The sequence below is a fragment of the Numenius arquata genome, chromosome 1 (genome assembly GCF_964106895.1).
Source record: "Numenius arquata chromosome 1, bNumArq3.hap1.1, whole genome shotgun sequence".
NCBI classification, from domain to species: domain Eukaryota; kingdom Metazoa; phylum Chordata; class Aves; order Charadriiformes; family Scolopacidae; genus Numenius; species Numenius arquata.
This window is the reverse complement of record NC_133576.1, coordinates 106,802,975-106,826,924: the sequence shown is the minus strand read 5'-3', so window position 1 is coordinate 106,826,924 and position 23,950 is coordinate 106,802,975. Positions and strand designations below refer to the sequence as shown.

The following is a 23,950-nucleotide window of genomic DNA, read 5'->3' as shown; positions in this document are numbered from 1 at the left end:
TCCTGTCACTGGGTACCATTGAAAAGAGTCTGGCTCCCTCCTCCTTCAACCCACCCTTGAGATAATTATAGGCATTAACAAGGTCTCCCCTCAGCCTTCTCTTCTCCAGACTAAAGAGTCCCAGCTCTCTCAGCCTTTCCTCATAAGGGAGATGCTCCAATCCCTTAATCATCTTTGTTGCCCTTCGCTGGACTCTTTCCAGTAGTTCCCTATCCCTCTTGAATTGGGGAGCCCAGAACTGGATGCAATACTCCAGTTGTGGCCTCACCAGTGCAGAGTAGAGGGGGAGAATGACTTCCCTCGACCTACTAGCCACACTCTTCCCTATGCAGCCCAGGATTCCGTTGGCCTTCCTGGCCACAAGAGCACATTGCTTGCTCATTGTCATTTCCATAACAAGGAATGTGCCAGAAGAGCTTATGGCAGGTGTTTGTCAGTATGAGACCTCATAAGATATTGTTGGAGGGCTGGTTAGGACCAGGCAGGGTTGTTAAGGAACAAACTATCATCAATGCCACCTTTTGGGAGTGATCTGTTCCCAGGATTTCCCTCTGTTTTGTATAGAGAAGGTCAGTTAGATCACTCTAAGAGCGAGCCTGGGAAGGAAGTGGCAATTATGCAATATTGGGATATCACAACCTGAGAGTAAACTGGGAGTTAACTTGATGGGCAGTGAAGTCTTACCAGTTATCTGCAATACATATGTGCTGGTTTGCACTTTAACTCTGGTCTGGAGTGGCCAAAGTGTTTTTCTTATGGAGCAGAGGATAGTTCATAGCCTATAGCTGCTCTGAGGTGGATTAGTCTTCTCTTCTTGGGCTGGAGCTCAGGGCTTGAGCCCTTATGAAGACACTGTAATTACAGCTTCAGTCTCTCCAGTCCCTTGGAAGTACTGTGATTTACCCCAGAAAAGCAGACCGCTATAACCTGGGAGGAAGGGGCCTGGGTTCGTTTTCTTGCTCTACCACCATGGCTCTGGTTCTTTTTGCTTAGACATTATCACATGCCTTCCAGGTCTTGTTTATCTTATATTGAATTATTAGCCATGAAATCCTCCAGTGGAGATGCAGCTTGTGCTGTGAAAGAGTGTTTTTGCAAGGACATATTCTATCCCTTCCCTACAAAATGAGCTACTCCTCAAAAAAGATGCTGCTGCCAGCCTTGTGTATCTGTCAGGAGGATTATACATATGCGAAGCCGTGGTAAAACCATGTTACCCCAACCGATGGACTTCATTGCTCTGAAGAGTTTTCTAGTATGGATCTGTCTTAAACCTCAGCTTTTTTCCATTTGCCGCCTGGAGCTGATAGTGCTATGGCAATACGAGAAAGCCTCCTGAGTTCCTCTCCTGGGAGGTGGGTTTCACATGAGGCAGTACTGCTGCTCAGAAGTACTGCTGCTCCTGCCCTTACTTCTGCTCTTCAATGTTGGAAGGGAATAAGGGTCTCCTAACCACTTTCTCCACTTACAGAGAACTGCAGCCCTTTTTTGTTGACCCAGTAGAAGAACCAAGTCTGACAAAATGAAGAAGGAAAGGGCAAATGCTGCTTTGATGATACAGGCACAGGAATGGACAGGAGATGACATGTTTTAGTCCAGGGACTTCTTGACTTCTTTTACAAGTGCATAACATGGCCATCCCCTTAGTCCTGACTGGAACCTTCCACCCAAACACCAAGCTCATTTTCCCAGTGATCCACAGAACTCTGGAGAGAAATTTTAATTTAATTTCTCTTGCACCAGGTGGAGACTGACTCCACCAAAGCAGTAGCTTTTTGGAAGTGGGGAGTTCCCATGGTGGACTGGATGCCTTTGGGAACTGCAAGCAGCATACTGCCTGTCATTCGGTAGTGTGGCACAGCTGGGGAGTGTGAGGACCACACTAGACATTGCCTGTGGCCTTTTTTTATCTCTCTGGATGAGTGCTCTAGAGACAGGAGAGTGAATCACTGTGGTCAGGTGGCATGTAGCTCCATGAAAAGAGAGCAAGTGAGTAAGCATTGGTGGATACACAGTGTTAATACACAAGCAAGCATTAATGGGTACATAGTGTTAATGTACGAGACATACTGGGAAGGAAAAGGGAGGAGATAGTCTGTTCGTGTCCCACCTATGCTATGTGGGAATTGAGGGAACTGAAAAGCTGTAGAGACCCCTGTGCAATTTACTCATTGTCAGAGGTCTGTTGGCTTTTGAAAAAAAGGGCGGATGCTTCTGGTGTGTGAACAGTCTAACCAGACCTGCTCTGCTCTGTACCTATAAGAAGTAATAAATACCACCCAGACTTGTATTGTCTGCATAACTTAGAAGGAATCTATAAAAATTTTTGTGATTGAGTCACAGTAAGAGGAAATGTCTATCCACCTGTCCTAGCAAATAAGGACCTGATGTTCTGCATAACCAAGATTAAGATTAGATACTGCACCATCGGAAAACTTTCCTATAAGGAAATTGTATGTAGTTAATTTCTAATGGAGTAACTCATATGTTCTTTGTACGTTAGTAATTTGGCACCTGTTATTATATGAGTTCATGACATCATTTCTTTCAAAAACTTAGAAAAGTATCGTGCAAGTTCCTTAAGGTTTGGTTAGGGAAATCCCCAGGCTCTAGTATATAAGACCTCCTTTGTCCCTTTGCTGTCACATCTGCTGGCCGAGAAGATGAAGCACGTGCAGGTGGCTGTGCTGCTCCTCATGCAAAGCGTGATTTCTCTGACTGCAACAACAGAAGTAATAGGAGAGGTAAGATGGGGGTCTCATAACCTTCTTGTCTTCTCATGTACTTTAGACTGCTGAAAATTCTTTTAAGGTTACTGGAAAATTATCAGGAAATTTTTGAGATCTCTGAATGGAGAAAGCTTGAAATATTCCTCCACCCTCCCCCCAACAAATGTACAGGGACTGGGGAATAAATGTAAAAGTGAGGCACAGGTTTCATATCAGAGTCAAATTCTGCCTTTGGTTAGATGAGTGCAACTCCCAGTGAGGATCTGAGTGGATATTAAATGCTCTGTGTAGCTTCTAATTAATTAGCAAGGGCTTATAGCAGGAAAGGATCCACATCTTTGATGTGGAAGGAGTTGGGAGGTGGTGGCTTTCCCAGTCGCATGATTGCTGTCATGCTCTGCGACCAGGCACATGAAAGCCATGCTAGATGTTTTTTGTGGGGTCCTCTCCCTCTTCCCCATAAAACTGTATCTTGTTGGGCAAGAAAGACGTTCAAATTAAAGCCATCAATCAGAAAAAAAACCCCACAAAACCAACGACAAATCCAGGGAGGAAGGGAGAAGAGAAAACTTTGAAGAAAAACGTTAAATGTAAAAAATTAGTGAAAGATGTGCTTTGGTTTTGTACTGCCTCTCTCTTTTTTTTTTTTTTTTTTTAAATTTAAAACTGGGCTTAAATTATCAGAAGAAAATGTTTGCGAATAGCTTAAAAGCTCTTCCAAATGAAACAAAAGATTTTGGTTTTGTTTGACCCAAAGTGACTGCCTCTTGGTATTTTTTAGTTAAAATTTGGAAAAAACCCATTTTGGCTCCCAGTGACTCTTTCTGATTTGTCTGGTTTAGTCACCAACCAGAAAAAAGCTTGTGTGCCCCTAGCTGTATTTTTTGAAGTTTGGGAGCACTGCGAATGCAGGCAGTGAAGTCAGCATCTCCCGGGAAGGTGCTTTTATCTGCTCAAGGAACAGAAAGATGCAAAAGTCAAGATGGAGGTGTAAATATATGTTGATAAGCTGAGGATAGAAAGCTTAATATGGGAGACATTTCTCCTCAGTCTGCTTAGCTTTAAGCTAGTCCTTAGTTTGTGTAATTTGCACAATTTGTGATACTTTCTGTCCTACCACTGTTAATTGCAACTAGCTGGCCCCCCACGTTCAGTGTGATCATCTAAGCACACAAATACTTGTTCAGATGGGTTTATTTGACAAACTGTCCCACAAAAGCTTGTTTATGCTGTGTCCCTTTGCCAGCCATTTGGGTTTCCCCACCATTCCCTGGGTTGGGAATGGGGCTCCATCTGAGATTTGGGAAACTCAGGAAGACGCAGGGGTAGGTGTCCTGTTGCAGGGGAAGACCATTTGATGCTCCATCTGTCACACCATTTGACACTGAGGGTGTCTTGCTGCACTTCCCAGTTTGCCACAGATTTTGGTGAGACCCCCACTATGGGGGACAGCGTGCTGCGTCATGGCAATGCTCTATGCTCTGCACGCTACGTGGGGGTGCAGTAGACTTTTTGGGATGCACAGTACAGTGCCAGGGTGACAGCCACTCTGCTTGTTGTGACAGGAAGGCAGGCGCCAGCCACAGATGAAAGTTAAAAGGGATGTATATAGTCTTACTACATAGTCTTACTACATAAAAGACTCCCAAAGTGGACCTGGCAGTATCCTTGGCAATGTGGTGGGTCCCACAGTGGTCCCTCCCCGTGGTGGGATGCTGCCCCCTCTGTGGTGCCAGTAGCAGAGCGGGATGTGTGCCCCAGCCATCACAGGTTGCAGCCTGACAGCTTGGCGTGAAAGGGGCAGTGAGTCCCACGCCGAGAGGAGTGGCGAAAAGAGGATGTCCCTGCCAGGAGGACAGTAGTCTCTGGATTTAGGGCAGGGGGGCACAATACTGTCGTTTCAGACTGCCACGCAATCTGCCAGGGCTGCCCGTCAGAGCCCCAGCTCACACCTCCCAGGCAGGCTGAGTGTCCCCTGCCTTGAACTGGTCACACAAAACCTTTCTTCGAGAAGAGGTGTCTATGAAGTGACACTGCCTGGGGAAACGTTAGCTGCCTCAGCAGCAGATTAGAAAAGCCAATAATTTTATAGATAATAAAACTGAAGTGCTTTGGAGCAGCGGGATGGAGACTAGCTGGTGGGGAAGGGATGGTTCCATATGCAGGAATTCACCCTGAAAAGGCTTTCCTTTGCCTTTTAGACCACTTATGTGACCATTCCATATCTGACTCAGCCTGACAAGACGACTGGAGCCCTGCACACTCCCCCAAAGGTATGACCATTACTGTTCTTCAATGACGTCCAGAAAAAAACAAAATTAGGAACTTGTGTCCCATTTTTTAAATGCTACATAGTCACTCAGAGATTTAATCTTGATATGTGTTCACCATTTAGGCTGCCCAGGAAAAGGTGTTTAGGTGTTTTGTATCCAGGATTTCAGGCAGTAGTGAATTCCCAAAATCATCAGTGCTGCTTCCATGTCATTCAATGCCTGAAGTCATATCCAAAGCTCTGTCCTTGTGACTACTGAACTGGATCCCAGACATGAAACAGTGGGGGTTTGATGAAAAGTACCAAACAGTTGGGTGGTTACAGCCTCCCTAGAGGAGGGGGAAGACTTCTTTTCAACTCTGCTTTCCCATGTAAACCAGAGCAGTGCCTTGAAACTGTTTTCTGAGAAGTGCCCACTTGTAGTTGCTGGGGAGGAGAAAATCTTGATTCTTCCTCTTCTACTTAGCTCAAATTTTATTCTACTATTTTCTGATAGAGGGACTTGAGTCTGATTTCCGTGTCTTCGGTACAGTGCTCAAGTCCGTGGTCTGCAGATTTCAGGATTTGGTTTCTTTCCCTCTCTCTGTCAGTGACTGCTTAATAACATGTTTGCTTTGGAACAGATTTGATGGGACACACTTGCTCTGAATGGTCCTGCAACCTAATATCAAGAACAGGGTTTGTCCAAAGCACAGCTCTAGATCAGGTCAGAGATGGTAGACAGCTCCGTGGAGGGACCTCTTCTCAGAGAGAGCTAAGTGTCTGGCTCCAGTAGAGGGTTTAGAAAGTTAAATGGAGCTAGGAGTCTTTCTCTAAGTCTCAGTTAGCAGGACCCAAACCTCATCCATCTCCTTGCCCAGCTGAGGTGGCCTCTGTCCCTGCCATGTAGTTTCTGTGGATCCCATTCTTTGTCTTAGGAAGAGCAAGTATCTAATTCAACACCGTGAATGCCACTGGGCTACAGTGTAGCTGGAAATTAAGCACTGAAATGGCTAGGCTGTTTTGAGGATGTAACCCTAAGTCCACATTTAGTCAGCTAAATAAATTTCCTGGTTTTCAGAAAATCAAGTACCTGCTGACTCCTACTCCGTTTCTTAAATTGAAGTGACGTGGAAAAGGCATATTTCATGCCCATACCCAGAAGACTTAGAGGTGCTGAAGCTTCTAAGTGACTTAGGAACCTATTTTTCAAAGTAATTTAGATACTGATAGCCATATCTTCAAAAGTACTTGGAAACTTAGAAATAGTTTGCAGCATGGTCTCAGTGGGATTTTTAGAAGTGTTTTGGTAACCTACCTGGCAGTGAAATCAATGGAAGTTTTGTTCTGGGACGTTCTGGAATGCCATGAGATACTTCTCTGCTTCCTTTCATATTAAATATCTTCAGCAGTCTGTCTCTGAGTGAAGTTTTAAGGCCCATGGTACTTGAGTAACACACATAAAACGTCTTTTCATGCTTTCTTTCAAAAATGAGATGCGTGCTGCTTGCTATGGCTGCGGTAAAGAGGTTGCCAGAAGTGCGAACTGGGATCATTCCTGCCTGCTGCTGCTCTCTTCTTGGGCTCACAGATCAAGACAGCTTTGCTGCTGGCCATCGCTGCATGTCCTGGGCTGCTTTGGCAGTGAGGAATTTAGTTGAAATCACTGTGAAAAAGCAAGGGAAGAAGTGCTGAAATGTCAGCTTTCAGTAGATAGTTTTGTTGTTTGCTTGTTTATTTTTAAGAGGGAAGGAGAAAGAGAAAACACATGAATAACACTGGGATTTCTGCAAGGCAGGAGGAGAGATTATACAAAGAAGAGTATTTAAAGAGCAAGTCTGTAGCTTTAGAATATCCAACTGCATTGAAGTGTGTGCCAGAATATTTTAAAGTAACATCAAATATCTTTATTAATAAATTCGTGATAGGTTTATGAACCAGGAAACATTTTGTATACAAACAAAAAAGAACTGCTCCAAACACACTCAGTATTCAGCCCAATGTTTATAGGAAACGATGTGCTTTGGCTGTAAATTATGGCAAGATCAGGAATTGCCAGCCCTGACCTTTCTATAATACACCATACACATTGCACACTACCAGGACCAGGCGATTCATGCTAATGGCATGGGCAATAGCTTTGCAAACTATCCACAAACATGGGTGGGCAGGCTGTGGTGTGTGGGTGTTATGTGCAATATTTTGTAGCAAAGTAAGTGTCTCTACCTGAGGTTGAGCCCGCATATTTAATTCATCACCTTTCAGTGGTGTATAAGGAAATGCATATGTCTATTTGCTGGGGCTGACTGAGAAACTTCAAATGAAGCATTTTTCTTTTCAAAACTTTCCCTGCTACTAGTTCTGTTTTGGTGCTTTCATCTCTATGGATGGAAATGACTAGATGATCTGATCAATTCAGATTAACAGAACAGTAACTATAAGAACTGAATTACTAAGTTATTATTTTCCTGCTGTTGTGTGTTTTTCCACCTGCTGGAAAAGTTATTTCAGTATCTTAGGAACACTGTCCACAAGATTGGGAAAGTAAGAACTACTATATGCCTCTGATTGTCCAATGGTAAAATATTTACAGTAATATTTAACTATTTTCAGAAAGATTTGTAAGGCTGTCATAAAAATTGTTAGATACCTTGAGTTCCTTGGAAGAAAAAGCTGAAAGACATCTAGTAACGAAGTTGTTCATCTCATAGTTTTCACAGATCATATTATTGTCGGACGTTAACTCCTGATTCCAGAGAAGAATGTTAACACTTTTTTCCTTACCTATCTGTTATTGCAGCTCTTTACCAATGTGTCCGGCTCTGTGGATGACAGGGGAACTTGCCAGTGCTCTGTGTACTTGCCGGATACCACCTTCCCAGTGCAGAAGGCTGAGAAATTGGAAATTATAGCCGCAACGCTCTCAGAGAAATTTGAGTTGGAGCTTTCTCAAGTAAGGTGTTCTTTTCTCATAAATATAACAATTGTATCTTTGCTGAAAAAATAGTTGCCTGTAAAAAAGTACAGCAGTCAGTGCTTTTCTGTGACTTGTCTTTCAAACGGTGGGAAAGAGGGTTCTGTAAGAACAACGAGAAGGGTGATTAAATCTCAAATCTTTGACGTTGTAGTATGTAACACATTTGAATATCCTTAGGTCTCTTTTCTAGGCCTTTGTAGCTAGAGGCATATGGTATTTTGGGAAGAATGGTTATGTTTTTCCTCTTTTGGCTCAGTTTTATTGGTTTGTGATTGCTACATAGAGCTATAGGAAGCCAAGCCTCCTGCTCTTTCATGTGTTATTATTTGTATCAAGCCAGACGGCTTGTAAGAGGGAAATGAAGGGAAAGAGGAGAAAGGTCACCACAGACCAGAGTGAAGAAGTAGGTGAATATTTGTCCCTTCACTTCTGCTCTCAGAGATTAAAAAAAAAAAGATAAAAAACCCCAAATATCTTCCTTGTCAACATCTGAAGCTGTGGCAGCGAGACTACTGAATTATGCATTGTTGTTGAAGTCAAACACACCTTACACCTTTGGCTGCTTGTTGCATGAATTCAGATCCATTTTTTGAGGAACTCAAGCAAACCCAAACATGGTGCTTTGTTGCACCAGGTGAAGCTGCCTGTGAAGACAGAAGTCTGCCTTTGACTTTTGATAGTGGATAAATATTCAGGATTCAGATTAGGTGTCCAGCAGAAAGTGTTTTCTTCAGGAACCAAGCATCTTAAGAAATGAAGTGTCCTTGAATTAATCAGCAGAAAAGGCACAGCATTAAATTATAAATTCTGACCATAAATATTCATAACCCTCCTCTGGTATAATCAAGAACAGATAAGAAATTGTGCATAAAAAAACAGAACAACAGGCAGAAGATCCTGTGGTAAGATCTTTCAGTTCAAATAATTTGTTTTGAAAGAACTGGAGCTAACAATGAAACACATGCAGCTGTCAGCAGGGATATGAAGGGCAAGCTGACAGAAGTCTCACTGCCTTGAAGCGCAGAAGTTACCTGATTCTTTGCAGGATGGAGGTGTAGTTCAGAGTTAACGATCCATGAAAATCACTGAGATTTTAGGTCCCCATACTCTTCCCACTGTGGTCAGCGCCAGCATTTAAAGCTAGTTGCTCTGGGACAGGATCAGGGCCATGATTTCCAGCCAGAAAGTTGGTGTGACTCTTCAAGGTGTTTTTGCACCATCTTTCCCAGTCTCTTACCAGTACTTTCCTCAGAATGGTGCATTTTTCCCTTAGGATGTGTGATTTATCTGCTAGTCTCATGCAGATCTGCGAAGCATCTCAAGTGCTGCTTGACCTCTCTGTATGGACAACCTCAGATCTCCATCGAAGTCGGGTGTCTTGCTCATATAAATACACAGGTTACTATAGATATCTAAAATTAGAATGGCACCCATGCTGTCATCCTTAGGTGCCCAGCAGTGTAACTCAGTGTAGGCACTGACCTTGGCTTTCAATTCTTGCTGCAGACAGTGAAAATTCCTGACCTAACTCAGGCTTCACTGAATTTCATCCTGTCGAGACCAATCAGCCAAGCAGTGTTACAATGCATCTAGTTAGATAAAGTGTGACATATACTTTGGTGTGATCCAGGCAAAGAGATACTTTGGGTCAGAAATGCATTTTGTTGTAACTCTGTGTATGTAAAATTTTTCAGTTATGATACTGTTCTTCTGTAGAAAGAAGAAAGCTGTCAAGCATTGCCCTATTGATATCTGAATTTAAGTAATCTCAGATCTTGTGATCCATGAGTCTCCATGCATAAAAATTCTTCACCTTTCCAGTTGTGGAAAAACCCCCCCTTGTACAATCATGTACACAAATTTAATCGTGATATACTCATAGAAAGAAGGAAATAATGAAATGGAGGAAAGCCCAGTTCTCATTATTGATCATTATTAGAAATGATCCTGAGTAAAATCCTGAGGAATTATGCTCAAACATAACCTGATCTCACCACAGGGGTGGGAATTTCTACTGAGTGCTTGCTTTTTTGACTCTGAGAACCCATTCTTTATTTGCTCTCCTAAAACACCCTTTGAAGCTCATGGGAGCTTTCCCAGGGTAAGAGCTGCAGGATTGGACCCTCTTAAGGATGCTTTCCGTGTGCTAGAAGTCCCAGATAAACAACCTGATTGAATCGTTAACCTTTTGCCTGATTGTAGGCTAATTCAAAAAGCAAGGGGGTCCTTTTATAGAATCAGCAGGCAAGGAAGCTCGCAGATAAAGAGATGCTCTCATGTGCCAAATGAGTACAAACCGTAGGCTGAAAATACCAGACTAATTTTTCCTCTGTCACATCAACCTTTGCCAGCATAATTATGATTACAGAAGAAAATTAACCTTTCAAAGTGAAGCTGGAATAGGCTGCTTCTCTCAATAGGAAAGCGGAGAGGACACCTCTGTACTAGGAATGGATCAGCACTTCATCCCAAGGAGAGAAAGTGCCTTCCAGAACTTGGCTCAAAACAGCCACAACACCCTCACATAACAAAAACAGGAGAAAAAAAACTATGCCTCCCCTCCACCAGGAACAGCTGTTTTCAAAATGTTAACCTGCAGTAGAATTCTTCTCGGTGTCAGCTTGCAGACTGCTTGCCAACTACGCTTCTTATGGGTCCGTAGAGCTCAGGCCTGCCCGAAGCCAGTGTCCTGGGCCAACTGACTTTATAGAGTTGCTGGTTTTGTCTCTTCTTTCTCATCTTCCCTCAGTCCTCCCACTTTTTTTTTTTTTCTTTTACATCTTCATCTTTGCACTTTTGTTCCCCCTTCTGTACTCTCCAAATACGTGCTGGAGAAGTGTCTGTTTGCATGCTGCAAAACCCGTGCTGATAAATACCAATTGCAAGTAAATGACACAGTAAATGAGCATTGCAGATTTTTCATGCCCTTTTCATTCCGTGAGGGTGACAATGCTTGGAAAGGAGGAAAAAATGAAACTGAGGAATTTTTTTCCTACATATGCCTCACATGGCTCCATTTTTTTCCTACAAAGAGCTAATAGAGGCCCTATGCACTCATCATACCCTTCTTTAGGCTTTTATGACAAATGTGGTGGCAATCAATACGAGTTATTGTTCTGTATGCCTAAAGATGGGATATGCACACAATTTCTGTGCCAGTCTGTCAAGAGACAACTGCCAGTCCCCCAGCAGGTAGCTACAGTAGAAGACCAGGGATTACAAGCTGCTTAAATCTATCTGCCAAGCAACAGAGCAACATCATGTTCCTCTTTCAACCGATATTTTTGAACTACAGAAACTCCTGCGCCAGACCTGAGCAGGTAGGAATGTCCACACAGGGCATTGCAATGCTTGACATATGTGCTGGATTTGTCTGCAAAAGCGGTATAGACCTGCTAGAGCAGCACTGCTGAGAAAATTTTATTTGTCCAATAATTCGCCAGGGGAGCTATTAGCTTGAGCTCATTGCGATGCTGGTGTGGCTGTATAGAGCACTGCAGAGTGCTGGGGCTAGTTCAGGCTCAACTTGTATGGATATCTCTCAGCTATACTCCACTGGATGGGGTTGACACGTCCTTAAATGACCTAGACGGTTGACTGAGTGAAAACCCTCTGATGTGGGAGGAGAACTTCAGGTCTGTGCCCTGCAGCACTCTGCAATCGGGGCTGAAATAACTATGTATGCCTTGTTCCAGCCTCCAGCATTTTGTCCAGGCTCTCAGGCCCCTAGAGAAAACTCCAGATTCACAGGTTTCTCACTAATGAGTAGCCATCATTAATTCCAGCAGTCTGTTCATTTCAGTGGCTTCTAGATTTGACCTATATTGCATCATTATTATTATTATCAGTAATATTAGTGTTACTGTGAGAAAGGTTATTAATACCTAGATAGATTTCCAAATATCTCTATGATATACGTAGCTTCACACAGCAGTGCAACCTTGTTCGGACATGGGCTTGTTTTATATTTCTCAGGTTGTAATCATATATGCTTGCTTTTTCTCTGTGCAAGTTCTAGGCACACATTTTAAACACTGGCCTTTGGAGAATCTTTTCAGAAGATTTTTTTTGAGGATATCTTCTAACTCCAAACTGATTTTGGTGATCAGTGAAAGTGTGAGGTCCAACTACATGTGGCTTTTCCAAGAACATTGTCCAGTTCCCTCTTGAACAGATGATCATGTCAGACAGGACAAGGGCTCTCAGCTGTCTTTTTATACAAGAAGTTAGGTCTAAGACTTTATATGTTACTATTATTTTATTCTTAATTGTAATAAGTAGCTTAGTTATTTCTAAGCTTGAAGTTACCCAGTCTTGACCTGGGAGATCTAGAGCATCTAGTCTTATGAGTCAGGGTGCTTCTGCTGTGGCTTATGGAGATGTGCCAGTTTATATCAGAGCAACTCAAAGTCTGGCTGCACACATTTAGAACAGCAGATCTGTTTCAAACCCTGATTTAAATGCACGCGGTTGAGCTGCCTGGTTTTGGTGTACGTTATGTATGTGCATGCAGAGAGATTAATTCAGCCTTATAGCGTAGTCATGCCATTATTGAAAATTATACTTTTGAAAAGGGGGTCTTCCCACTTGCAGTTCTCCTTAAACCACATCACTGACTATTTTATGATCTGAAGGGATCCTTTCTGCCCTTCATGAATTTCCATGCTGTGAGCTCCTATACCTCCTCTTTGGTACCCATGGGATTCAATCAAAACTGAAAGGAATTATTTGATAAGTGTGTTTGTTGGGGTTTCCATCCCAGGGGATGCTGCTAGAAAAGGAGAACAGGGAGTCCACGGTCTTCACACAATGACAGGATTTTAGAGTCCATTTCAGAGCCAATGGGAAAAAATACCGACTTTCATTTTATGTTAAGATAATGCAAGAACGGTTGAGATGATGTGGGCTAAAAATCTTTCAGTCAAATATGTAATAGTTATGGAAATCATAGTGCTGTAAAGAGAGGGACTTATACTACAAACACCATCTGAGAGTATAAATATGGAGTTACTGGTGCAACAAAATAATTATATTTATTCCTACTTCTTACATTTTGTGATACAATTATATTGATTTAAGGGAAAACAGGCATGAATTTTATGAAGCATATAGGAGAGAAATGATATGTGTTTCCCAAAGTGTTAAATTTCAAGGAACTAACATTTTCCATGGAATGTTCTGAATCCATATAATATTCTTAACATCCGGCATCACAATGCTTGTGCTGTGACCTTTACCTCAGCAGATACATGTGTGAAAATATATTTATGCGGACAACTGTTTAATGGTTCAAAGGCTGAAAAGACTGATATGTAAATTACTTTAGCTAAAGCCTGCAATAAATTTTATGCTTTCATTTAAACCAGATTTGATTTTTAACACTGTGTTTAAACATTCCCCCCTGCCCAAAGACAAACCCCAAACTAGTTCTGCCAACTTTTGGCATAATTCACACGTACGCAGGGTAAAATCCTATTTGGATTCAGAGTTAATAGGAAACGAAGCTGAAAAACTTGGGAATCCTTTATTGCATTTTTCAGCCTCCTCGGGTTGCTTTTGTGAGATAATACACTGCAGATTTCCTAATAAAATTTTCGCCAATGTAAGTTCTTGGCATACTGAGGATAAAGTTAGCTCACAGAGACAATATTGGCAAAGAATTAAAAAAATGGAAGACTGTGAGTAAAATTCTGCCTTCAGTTATCCCCAGGCATTCCTGAGGGGACTTTGTGGAACTGCCAACAATAAATGAGGGTTAAATTTAACATTTTTTATGTATGTGATGAGAATTTCATTTATGTAGTTTATGCGAAGAATATAAACGTCAAATATGTGGAAGTTATGCATGGGGTACTCAGAAATATAATAAAGATGTCAGACAGGCTTGTTTTATTTGCTAACCTTGACTTGAATATGTGCTTTTTTTTTTTTTTTTTAAGGTTAGAGAGTACTCAAAAATGATTGAACTGTATCAGAAGCAAATCCTTAATCTAACCATCAGAGTGCAGCATATGGAGCAGAGCAGTGTATCTTACACAGAACTGGACTTCCAGTTACTGAAAGTGGAAATCAGTGACCTAGAGAGACTGGTCACTCAGCTGAAATCCAGCCTTGTTGGAAGCAATGTCGTCGTTGAGCAAATATATTTGGAGGTATTGCCAAAGTCCTAATTAGCCACAGAGGATTCAAATATACAGATAATAGTTTATTCTCTCTTTACTGTTTAGGTTGAGGAAATGTAGCCTGTCTCTACTGCAGCCAGTGGAATTATTTTAGCATTTCATCAGCATAAATTAAAAGAAAGCTTGACCTTAAATGTATTAACATATTTTTCCTTGATATAGAGCATAGAAAAACAACAAAAAAACCCAAAACAAAATGGGGACCTCTTTATTTTTGCCAAATATCTGCCTGAAAGTTAACAGTTTTGCATAGCATTAAGCACATGAGCTGATTAAATTATTATAATAAATATTAATTTTTAGACCCCCATGCTTGAAAGCCTCCGTGCTTTAACTTAGATAATTATAAAATTAGCTTCTGGTTGCTAGGGCAGTGGTCTAATCAATATGAAATCAAGAAGTGGGAAAGACTATCACCTTCCCAACAGACTATAAATCACATTTTCAAAATTGTAATTAATCACTCACCTAGAGAGAATAATTACTTCAGATGGAAAGTGAAATATCATTTTCTCCATTGTCCTCTAGCTCATCAAGTAGGTGATTGAGAACATTATTTATCTTTGCAAATAAAATTTCCAGATACTTTCATAAGGTTGGAATAAGAACTTTTTATATACAATAGCTAGTACTTGCCTAAAACTTACTGGGTATTTTTAAACTATGAATAAAATAGCACTATATTTTTGCATTATGGTATACAACTGAGTGTTAAAACATTTCCTTGTGGTCACGTACCTCCGCTGTAAATGTAAAGTTCAGGCTTGCAGGATGAAGTCTTTTCTTAGGGATATTTCTTAAAACTTTTTCTGTAGCATCTTCTATGATATGATCAACCCTGCCTGCAAATATCTGTAAAATAAAGTTGACAAAAATTCAAACTTACTCTTTCTCTTTTTTTTTCTTTTTTTTTTTTTCTCTAGATCACAAATCTGACTATACTGGTAAATGAACTAGAATCACTGGACAAAAACAACGTCCTTGCAATTCGTCGACAAATTGTGTCTCTGCAGAATCGATTGAAAGAGTGCGAAGAGAGCAGAAACAAAACTACAGTACCCCCTTATTTCCCACCAGGTAAGCATTTCACTTGTATATCAGATAAGAAACGATATAATACATGGGTGGAACAGTAAATGCAAAGATTTCTTTGTTAATATTAAATACAGTTGTAATGATACTACTTAGCTCTTGACAAATTGAGAAGACAGCTCCTTATGTTTCATCAATGGGTTCAAAAGGAAAATGAGGGCAGGGAGCAAACTCTTCCAGACACAGTAGCTGCTTTCAACTGGAAAAAGTTGTAATCTTTCTCTCAGCTGCAGTGTGAAAAGCGAATCTGTACCCCCCTTCTCTCTCTCAAAACAATTACCTTTTTTTTTTTTTTTTGTGGGAAATTATGCTTTTTTTTCTGACTACCTTTGATTTTTAATAGTTCCTGTGAAAGTGACCTGTGTCACGGCAATTTTTCTCTTATGCTGCTTGGGAAACGTATGAGGAACAGTTGATGTACTAAAGCTGTTGGTATGCAAGCTCTGGAAGGTAGCTTTGCATGAAGATTACTTTTGCTTCACAAGCAAAAGATTCTTCTAAATCAGAAGGTCAAGAACCTTGGGGGGAAATTCTGGTCTCAGGGAAATAAGTGGGAGCTTTATCACTGATTTCAACAGAACTAGAATTTTACCATTTTCTTAACTAGGAAGGTTATGTTCTGGGGCTTAGATCAGTGGTTTCCAGAGTGAGTTCATATAAAAAGGAAGTGATGGTGCCTCTGTACTCGGCACTGGTGAGGCCTCATCTCAAGTACTGTGTTCAGTTCTGGGCCCCTCACTACAGGAAGGACATTGAGCTGCTGGAGCACGTCCAGAGGAGAGCCACCAAGCTGGTGAGGGGTCCAGAGAACAAGTCATATGAGGAGAGGCTGAGGAAACTGGGCATGTTTAGTTTGGAGAAGAGGAGGCTGAGGGGGGACCCCATTGCCCTCTACAACTACCTGAAAGGAGGTTGTAGGGAGGTGGGTGTTGGCCTCTTCTCCCAAGGGAATAATGACAGGACCAGAGGAAAACCCACATTGCAAGATCTCAAGGCCCATCTCAGCTCCTTAAGGAAGGGCTTAAAATGTGTCAATTAAAAAAAAAAAAAAGAAAAGCAAGAAATGTTTTAAAAGTATTTGAAGGGCATTTCATTGATTTATTAGGGGTGACGGTGTGTGGAAAGAAACAGCCTCTTTCTCTTCAAGCCTACAGCAAGCCTTTGTTTTGGTGAGAAAGTACTGAAACAAGAATACCGTGTCCTTCCCTGAGTGATGGAGGAAGGCACCGCTTTTACGCCTGGGTGGTTGGTGTAAGCGTCTGTGGGATGTGGGAGCCTTTGGAATGGGAAAGGAATGTCTACGCTTCACAGTGCAGCTCCATGCAGGGATAGGCAAGCCATGCCCAGAGCAGGATCATAGCTCCGGGATGGGTCAATGTAACTGCATAGGATTATGACTGTAATAGAATTATTTAGCATTGCTTAGGGCATGATGGGGAGATGGATAGAGTTTATCTGAGACCAAAATGGTATTGCTTTAGTGTTGCCTTATTCCTGACCGGTGTGCCAGCTCACTCAGGCACCTTTGCATGTCACTGCATTGTGTGGGAACCAAGGAGCAGAAAGTAGCCTAGAAGACCCAAACCCCAGGTGGTATGAACAACAGTAGCTTCATTGACTTCCAGAGAATTACCACCACCGACATCAGCTGAGGACATCCTCTGGTGATGTCTCTGACTTTATCTCCTGCGTACAGGAATAGGAACACTGGAGGGGTTGGAAGATGCGTGTGGGCTTATTGTCATGGCCAGCTTTAGGGTGAGGGTGGTCTCTGAGGCTGGCACAAAGGACTGCCGGCCGAGCAACTGCAGAGGGCTGGCAAGTTTCCTACCTGTTGGGATATGCCAGCTATACAGATAACCCAGGTGTTGTGTAGGCTCAGATCTCTGCTAATGCACACAGCACTGGCGTATCCTGACTTTGTGTGCCTGGCAGGGAGCAAACGTTCCCTGGGCAGAGAACTTTGTAAAGCAATTACGTGTCCTGCGGACTGTATCTGAAAACAGATAGTAGTAGGAAGATGTTATTGCTTGGGGAGATGGAGTAAGTATGTGAGAGAGCTGCATTTTCTAGATGGTCATTTTGGAGGCTTTGCATGGATGCTCACACCTAGGCCTCTGAAGCTCTCTAGCACTCATTTACGCATTTGAACACAATTTCCATACGTTTTCTCTGCAAGCTTGAATGCCTTGAATTCCTGCCAAACCATTTGGCCTTGCCCTGCTTTTAGTTCATATTATATTTATAATGTTTGTATTAAACTGACTCTTTGTCCTGTTTTCAGGCTGCGTTTTCTTTCCCCCTTCATCCCCTCTCCTGCATATTTTGGGCAGGCAACATGAACTAGAGAGAGTTTGGCTAATCCCCAAGCTGTCTAAGACCATGAGTCTAAAGGCAAGTTTAATTAAAGCTTCTTGCTTCTCAGTGCTGTAGTACACAGCCCCTCTGACTCTCTCCCCCAAGGCTTTTGCTGCTGTATTTCTCAGAGTGAGCAGGCCTGTTCTCAAGCGACATAGCAGAAAGAAATCACTGGTCTCCATTCGCCGCCTTCTCTCACCAGAGAGGTGGGTGTCTGAGTGTCTGAGATGAGTCTTGGTGAATATATAGTTAATCATCCTCCTCATCATCACTTATTTTCCTATCTGCAGCAGTTCCTGGTATCTCTCTGCTCATCACTTCAGTGGGATGAAATACTTATCCATTCCTTTTTTTTTTTTTTTTTTTTGGTGCTGATCTCATCTGGCTGCATCAGGGCAGATACAGACAGAAAAGACCCCAGGATGGTTCTTTGAGGACTCTGCAGCAGATTCTTTGTCACATCTCACTGAAATGATCTGAGAGAGGCAGCAGGGGGAAGTGAGTCAGATAAAACTCTCAAAGGCAAAAAAAGAAAGAAAGGAAAAAAAGAGCAAAGCTGATTTTTCTGGCTTTTATACACTTAGAAATTAAGGATTTCAAGTTACTGGTGAATAGGTCTCCGCAGGCTGAAGACCTGGTGTAGCCTAATGCTGAAACTCAGACAATCCTATTGGAGTCTTACAGCGATTTCACTTTTACCTTATATTTTACCTCCTATGTACCCAAGATGTCTGTGTTTTTTGAGTGATCTGGGTTGTGTTTTGAAATGAGTATATCCATACACAAAGAGAGAGTATGTGTACTCTACAGGCATCTGCAAAGAGCTGGCCAGTGCCTCCTCTCCAAGGCTGCTTGAACTGCCCCTGGAGACACATGCATTTCTCCATTGGCAATGGAAGGAGCTTAGCTGAGGTACCTGAATTTTTAGTTGCCTGAAGGTAGGTCAGATGAACTGCAGCCCTCCACCTCATGCCCTGTTAGATGCTGACAACATAAGTCTGTCTGATGCAGCTGTCAGCCCGTGTCTGGTGAGAACAGAGGTGTCTGTATGGGTCTTCCTAAGTCAGGGAGACAGTAGGAGCAAAGATGAGCCATTCCCCGAGCAGCTCTGTCTCCCGTGTAACAGCTCACACATCTGGATGCAGTGGTTCACCTGATGGGAGAGAAGGATGCACATCTGGTGCTTGAAAGCGCCAGAGTGAGGGTGTAGTACCAGCCTGCTCCTGGTCTCTGTACCCCTCACGGCAGTTCCTTTAAATGTGGGTCCCACCTTGTGCGATCCCTTCTCTTCTGCGATCAGATGCAGCTGCTTGGTGGGAGGAGGCTGCTGGAGGTTTTTTGGCACTTGTATTGTTGGAGTGAGGAGCTGATGTGCTCTATAAGTGCTTCAGAGTGAAACAAGACCCAATGGGATGCGTCTCATGCTCAGTTCTGCAGCCCATCAGCCAAGCAAGTCAGGCTCCCTCCAGTCCTGACAACTAAGTGCCAGCTCCTTTTTTTATGAAACAGAAGGATTAGTAAACAGTTGAGCTGAGATAATGGTTCTTTATGTAGGGAGAAGGAGAAGTATGTGTGTATGTACCTATGTTAGTCCTCCTCTTGCCTATTTGCTACATAAGCATGAAACAAAGGAAGGCAAAAATACCAGGACATCATTTATCAGTGGCCCAAAAGAGTGGAGAAAGGAGTTAAAAACTTGAAAGTCTGAATAATGCATATGGATTTATTTCAAGTACCTTCTAATATTTACAAAATTACATGACACTTTGTTTCCTTTGTGCATTTTTTTTCCCACAAGATCCAGGCAGGGAGGCAAGTTTAGATTAAATAAACAACAATGAATTCTTCTGAACCTGTGCAGAAGACAGATCACCCCCTGACTACCACAGAGTTTTTTGGTAAAAAAAAATAATAATTCTGGGAGAGTTTTCAAGGAAATCAAAATCAGGCACATACTCTATAGAAACCTCAGACAATTTTTGATGTCATTAAAACAGAACACGCTTCTAACTTTATTTTAATAATTCATTGTTTCATAAATAAAAACCAAACAAGTGTTCAGCAGAGAGATCTCTTTAAGGGAAGAAATAATAATTTATTATTTCTTTTGTAAAAAAAGGTCTCTCTGCTGAACACACGTTTGTTTTTTATTTATGAAACAATGTATGAATTATTAAAATAAATCTGAAATTGTGTTCTGCTTAATGACATGAAAAATTATTTGAGGTCGCATATAGATGAGCTTAGCAGTGCTTCACTACCTGCAAGCTTTGGCGCTATATTTTTCTAAACAAATCAAGAGTTTTAGAGCATTTAATAACCATTTAATTCTTAGATAAGAAGTTTATTGTATTTAAGCACAGTAATGTATTCAATATGTCACCAGCTTGAAAGAAGCCCTCATGCCGGAGGTAACAATACATAATAGAGATTTAAGAAAAAAACAGTTCAAATTGATTTATGGAGCTGGCAGACTGCAAGCCATTTTGCACTGTCTGCCTCAGCTTTCTTCCTTTGCATGAGCTGAGGTATAAGCACCTCCAAACACTGGCCTCCGTGCCAAGTGCTGAGGCCATGTTACTAGCTACGCTATGTGCCATTTCCAGGGATGCAACCTAGCTGGCCACACAGCAGTGCCTTCCTTGTGTGCTATATTTGGAAATGAGGTTTCCGCTCCGGGGCCTCATCCGTTGTAAAGCACTTAAGTGCATGCTTAAACGCTCATCTGCTCCGAGCCAGGAAGGCTGATTCGCTACGATTCTTGGTGGCACGGAGGGAAGCAGCGTTCAACCGGGGTCATCCCACGTTTCAGCCGCGGGAATCCCAGGACACAAAAGGGACTGGAGGAGGAGGTGGGGTTGTTCACAACTCACGTCATTCTCTCTCTACCATGAGCTGGGAACTCAGTGATGCAGAGCTGCTCCCGTGGAAAATACTGATCCCAAGGATGCTGCCAGCATGGCCTGGATATACAAGAATTTAGCTCAACATAGGGATTTACACTTAAAATAAAGCTTCTCCCCACCTTCCTCATAGACATTGTGAGGAGGCTGCAGGTGAGTCACGTCCCTCAAGTCACTAGCGCAAGACAGCACAAAACAGTGAGAGTGAAGGTGTTACGTAGTGCAAGGAGAGAAATGGTACATTTTGAGAAAGGAGGAGACACAGAGACCTTCGGTGACCAAATCGACTTTACACATTGGCGCAAATGCTGCACTCTTGCTTGGACATTTCTAACATTCAAGCCTCAGGTTTCCTTGTCCCAGAGGCAGAGCACCTTCCCCCCTGGGCAAAGCAGATCAGAAAAAGATTTCTTTGCGTTTGCAATGGTCTATTTTTCACCAAATATCTTGTTTCCCAGTCTTTTTCCAAGTAGAGTACTTCAGATTGGTCTGTCTTGGCATTTCAGTCTATCCGTGGGATAAACCAGGATGCCTTTGAGAACAAGATATCTCCTAGGCTTTTTCTGTCAGTAGCTTTAGGAGTTCTCAATTCAACTCTGTATGTCTGGCCTTGCTTAGAGATGGCCAGCTTTGAGGGTAAAGGGTAAATTCTCTGTTATTTCTTTTTCTTCTTTGGGCTAAGATGTAGGTTATTTATATGCTAGACATCCCTTCACATGACTGAGCTTATGAACATCCATTCTTTTCATACAATCTGTAAGCAATTGTGACACAGTACTCATGGAAAGTATTAAAACCTCAAAAGGTAAGTTTGACTTTCATCATCGATGCCATAGCTGGTGGTGCACAGAGTTCCTGTGCTGAGGGAGGTATTATTAACATCAAACAGTTGTGGCCATTAATTTATCCATTAATTGACATGTGAGACTTGGATCTATTCATATGATACTCCATCTATCATAAGGAAGGCTGTCTAGTGGCTAGAGCACCTCACTGAATAGGGAAATGTTGGAGTACCACTGAACTTGTGAGCTGGTGCCAGCTACTTGACATCTCCATCTCCGTTACCTCAGGTGAACATATCTTCACAATGAAAAATCTGGAAAACTTTTGTGGCAGTCATACAAAAAGCTAATGTTAACACTTGGAAAAAAGCATGCTGGTTTTTGCCAGTGGCAGCTTTGGACTCATCAGAGGCACACAGAGATTTCTGAGTGGAGGATTTTTTCCACCAGTGACTTATAACATTGAGAATTTATCAGGAAACAGGAATGTCACTGCCATTCACCATGAGTAAAAGGAAAGTATTTCATGTATCTAAACTCATTTTTCCATGATCGTGAAAATGGCTTCATAGTTGATATGTGGAAAACAGAGCTGTTCTGGTTCAGCTTGAAGTCATATTCTCTTTAGAGTTGCCTCACATAAAAACTGGGAATAATATCTGTCTACACTTCCCAGGCTGTGATTCTTACTGTCTGCAGATTTCTTTGAGGGTCTGAGGTGGAAGGCATCATGCAGCTATGATGCACTGTTGTAAAGCTGTGATTCTGACAGCAGAATGCTAATCTGAAATGTGACTCTGGAATTACTGCTGCTGCTGCTCCTTCCTTCCCCTCCTCAGTGAAATACACAGAAATCGGATGCTCCTCTTTCTTTTTTTTTCCCCATCACCCATGCTCTCAGTTCCACTGAGGTAGAAAATAACCTAAAATGCTTCTGAAATTGTATTTTCAAAGGGATTTCCTAGTGCATCAGGCTGGCATACATCAAATGGGTAGAAACAGAAATCTGTCCCTTGTCTGGAACAGCACAGTGAGCACTTATTTTCTGTGAATTAATCCTGACTAAGGATGGATGTCCCTATCTTTTTTACCCCCCGCCCTACTCCCCTGGGCCAAAAAATGAGCCTTTTACACATGGAGTTATGCATTTGTGTCTCTGCTTTGCCACAAAGCTAATCCCTAGTAAGAACACTCTAGAGGCTACAGTATGCAAAACCTCTCTCCTAATGATGACATTTGGAAAACCTGCTTGTTTTTTTTTTCTTTAATTGCAGGTAGCTGCATTCACCGTGGACTGCTGAATGTTAGCCAGCCCTACATTGTAAAGCTGAACTGGAGAGGATTTTCCTACAAATATGGTTCCTGGGGTAGAGATTACTCTCCCTCTAACCCAGAGAAGGAAGTCTATTGGGTTGCACCGTTGAACACAGATGGGAGATACTTGGAATACTACAGAATTTATAGTTCCTTTGATAATTTGCTGCTGTTTAAACCCCTGTATGAAACTAGAATACAATATGGGGAAGGAAGTGGTGCTGCCCTTTATAATAACTTTTTGTACTATCATGCTTATAATTCAAGACGTATGGTGAAGCATGATATAAACACAAACACCGCGGTTTTGAGAAAGGATCTTCCAGATGCTGTTACTGGTAGCCGTTTCTCTTATGCAGGTGTATCGTGGCAAGACATAGATTTTGCTGTGGATGAAAGTGGGTTATGGGTAATATATTCAACAGAAAATAGCATGGGCAACATTGTGATTAGCAAACTCAATGAGACCACACTTGATGTGCTAAATACTTGGCAGACAAGACAGTACAAGCCATCTGTTTCCAACGCTTTCATGTTATGTGGTGTTCTGTATGCCACAAGGCCAGTAAACACTAGGAAAGAGGAGATCTTCTACATGTATGACACAAGTACCGGCCAAGAAGGTAGAGTAAGTGTCATTATGGATAAAAAGTTAGATACAATCCAGAGTATTGATTATAGCCCCTCAGATCAGAAACTGTATGTTTACAATGATGGTTACCTTCTAAGATACGATGTGACCTTTCAGTCTTAACATCTCAGTGCCATAAGCATGTGATAAAACTGGCAGCAACTGAAATGAGAGATCCAATTAGACAATGCTACTGCCGGTTTAGGGTTTATCTGGTCTGGTATACTCTATCTGGTATCCAGGAGGGTGGTGTTATATATATTACTTATACTCTTTAAAGGAATTAGTAGTATTGCTGGCAGCAGTGCCTGGCAGTACTGGGTTCTTTAGATTTTGATTGGTGTTTATTGGTGCTTTGTGCTTTACAATTGTCCTGCCTCTAGGAGTAGATTTACTGTACAGACTTAGTGCATTTTGTTCACAGAAATTGATGGGCACAGCCTATCTACTGACCAAGAAGCTAATTATCCACTGATGTGCATTTCTCAGTGTAACACTGACAAGGCACCCAGAAACTGAGGATGAATTTCCACTGATCATCAGAGTGGATTGAGGCCTCAAAGAAATTAATAGAAGGATTAAAATGGTATAGGAAATAGACTTGGTTGGAAGACAGCAACCCATTTTAGGTGGAAGCAGTAGTATCTGGCTCAAGGCTTCAGAGGAGAGGGTAGAAATTGACTTTGCTGTTCGAAGCCCTACCACAGGTAGGAGAGAGAGGGCATTTG

The 23,950-nt window shown here is 42.0% G+C and overlaps 1 protein-coding gene across 1 annotated transcript; it reads left to right on the top strand.

The window, feature by feature from the left end:
- The first annotated feature begins 2,663 nt into the window (after nucleotides 1–2,663).
- On the top strand, nucleotides 2,664–23,345 carry OLFM4 (olfactomedin 4). The gene is made up of 6 exons (XM_074149967.1): nucleotides 2,664–2,744; nucleotides 4,931–5,002; nucleotides 7,781–7,933; nucleotides 13,897–14,109; nucleotides 15,063–15,216; nucleotides 22,552–23,345. Exons 1-6 carry the CDS (start codon nucleotides 2,664–2,666, stop codon nucleotides 23,343–23,345), a joined length of 1,467 nt encoding a protein of 488 aa, XP_074006068.1.
- The last annotated feature ends 605 nt before the right edge of the window (nucleotides 23,346–23,950 follow it).

What these genes read in the sequence shown, in the direction of transcription:
- OLFM4 (XM_074149967.1), top strand. Translation starts at nt 2,664, where the DNA reads ATGAAGCACGTGCAGGTGGCTGTGCTGCTCCTCATGCAAAGCGTGATT. An exon ending in CAACAGAAGTAATAGGAGAG is followed by an intron (nt 2,745 to 4,930) that starts GTAAGATGGGGG and finishes TTTGCCTTTTAG; the next exon opens with ACCACTTATGTGACCATTCC. An exon ending in ACCCCCTTATTTCCCACCAG is followed by an intron (nt 15,217 to 22,551) that starts GTAAGCATTTCA and finishes CTTTAATTGCAG; the next exon opens with GTAGCTGCATTCACCGTGGA.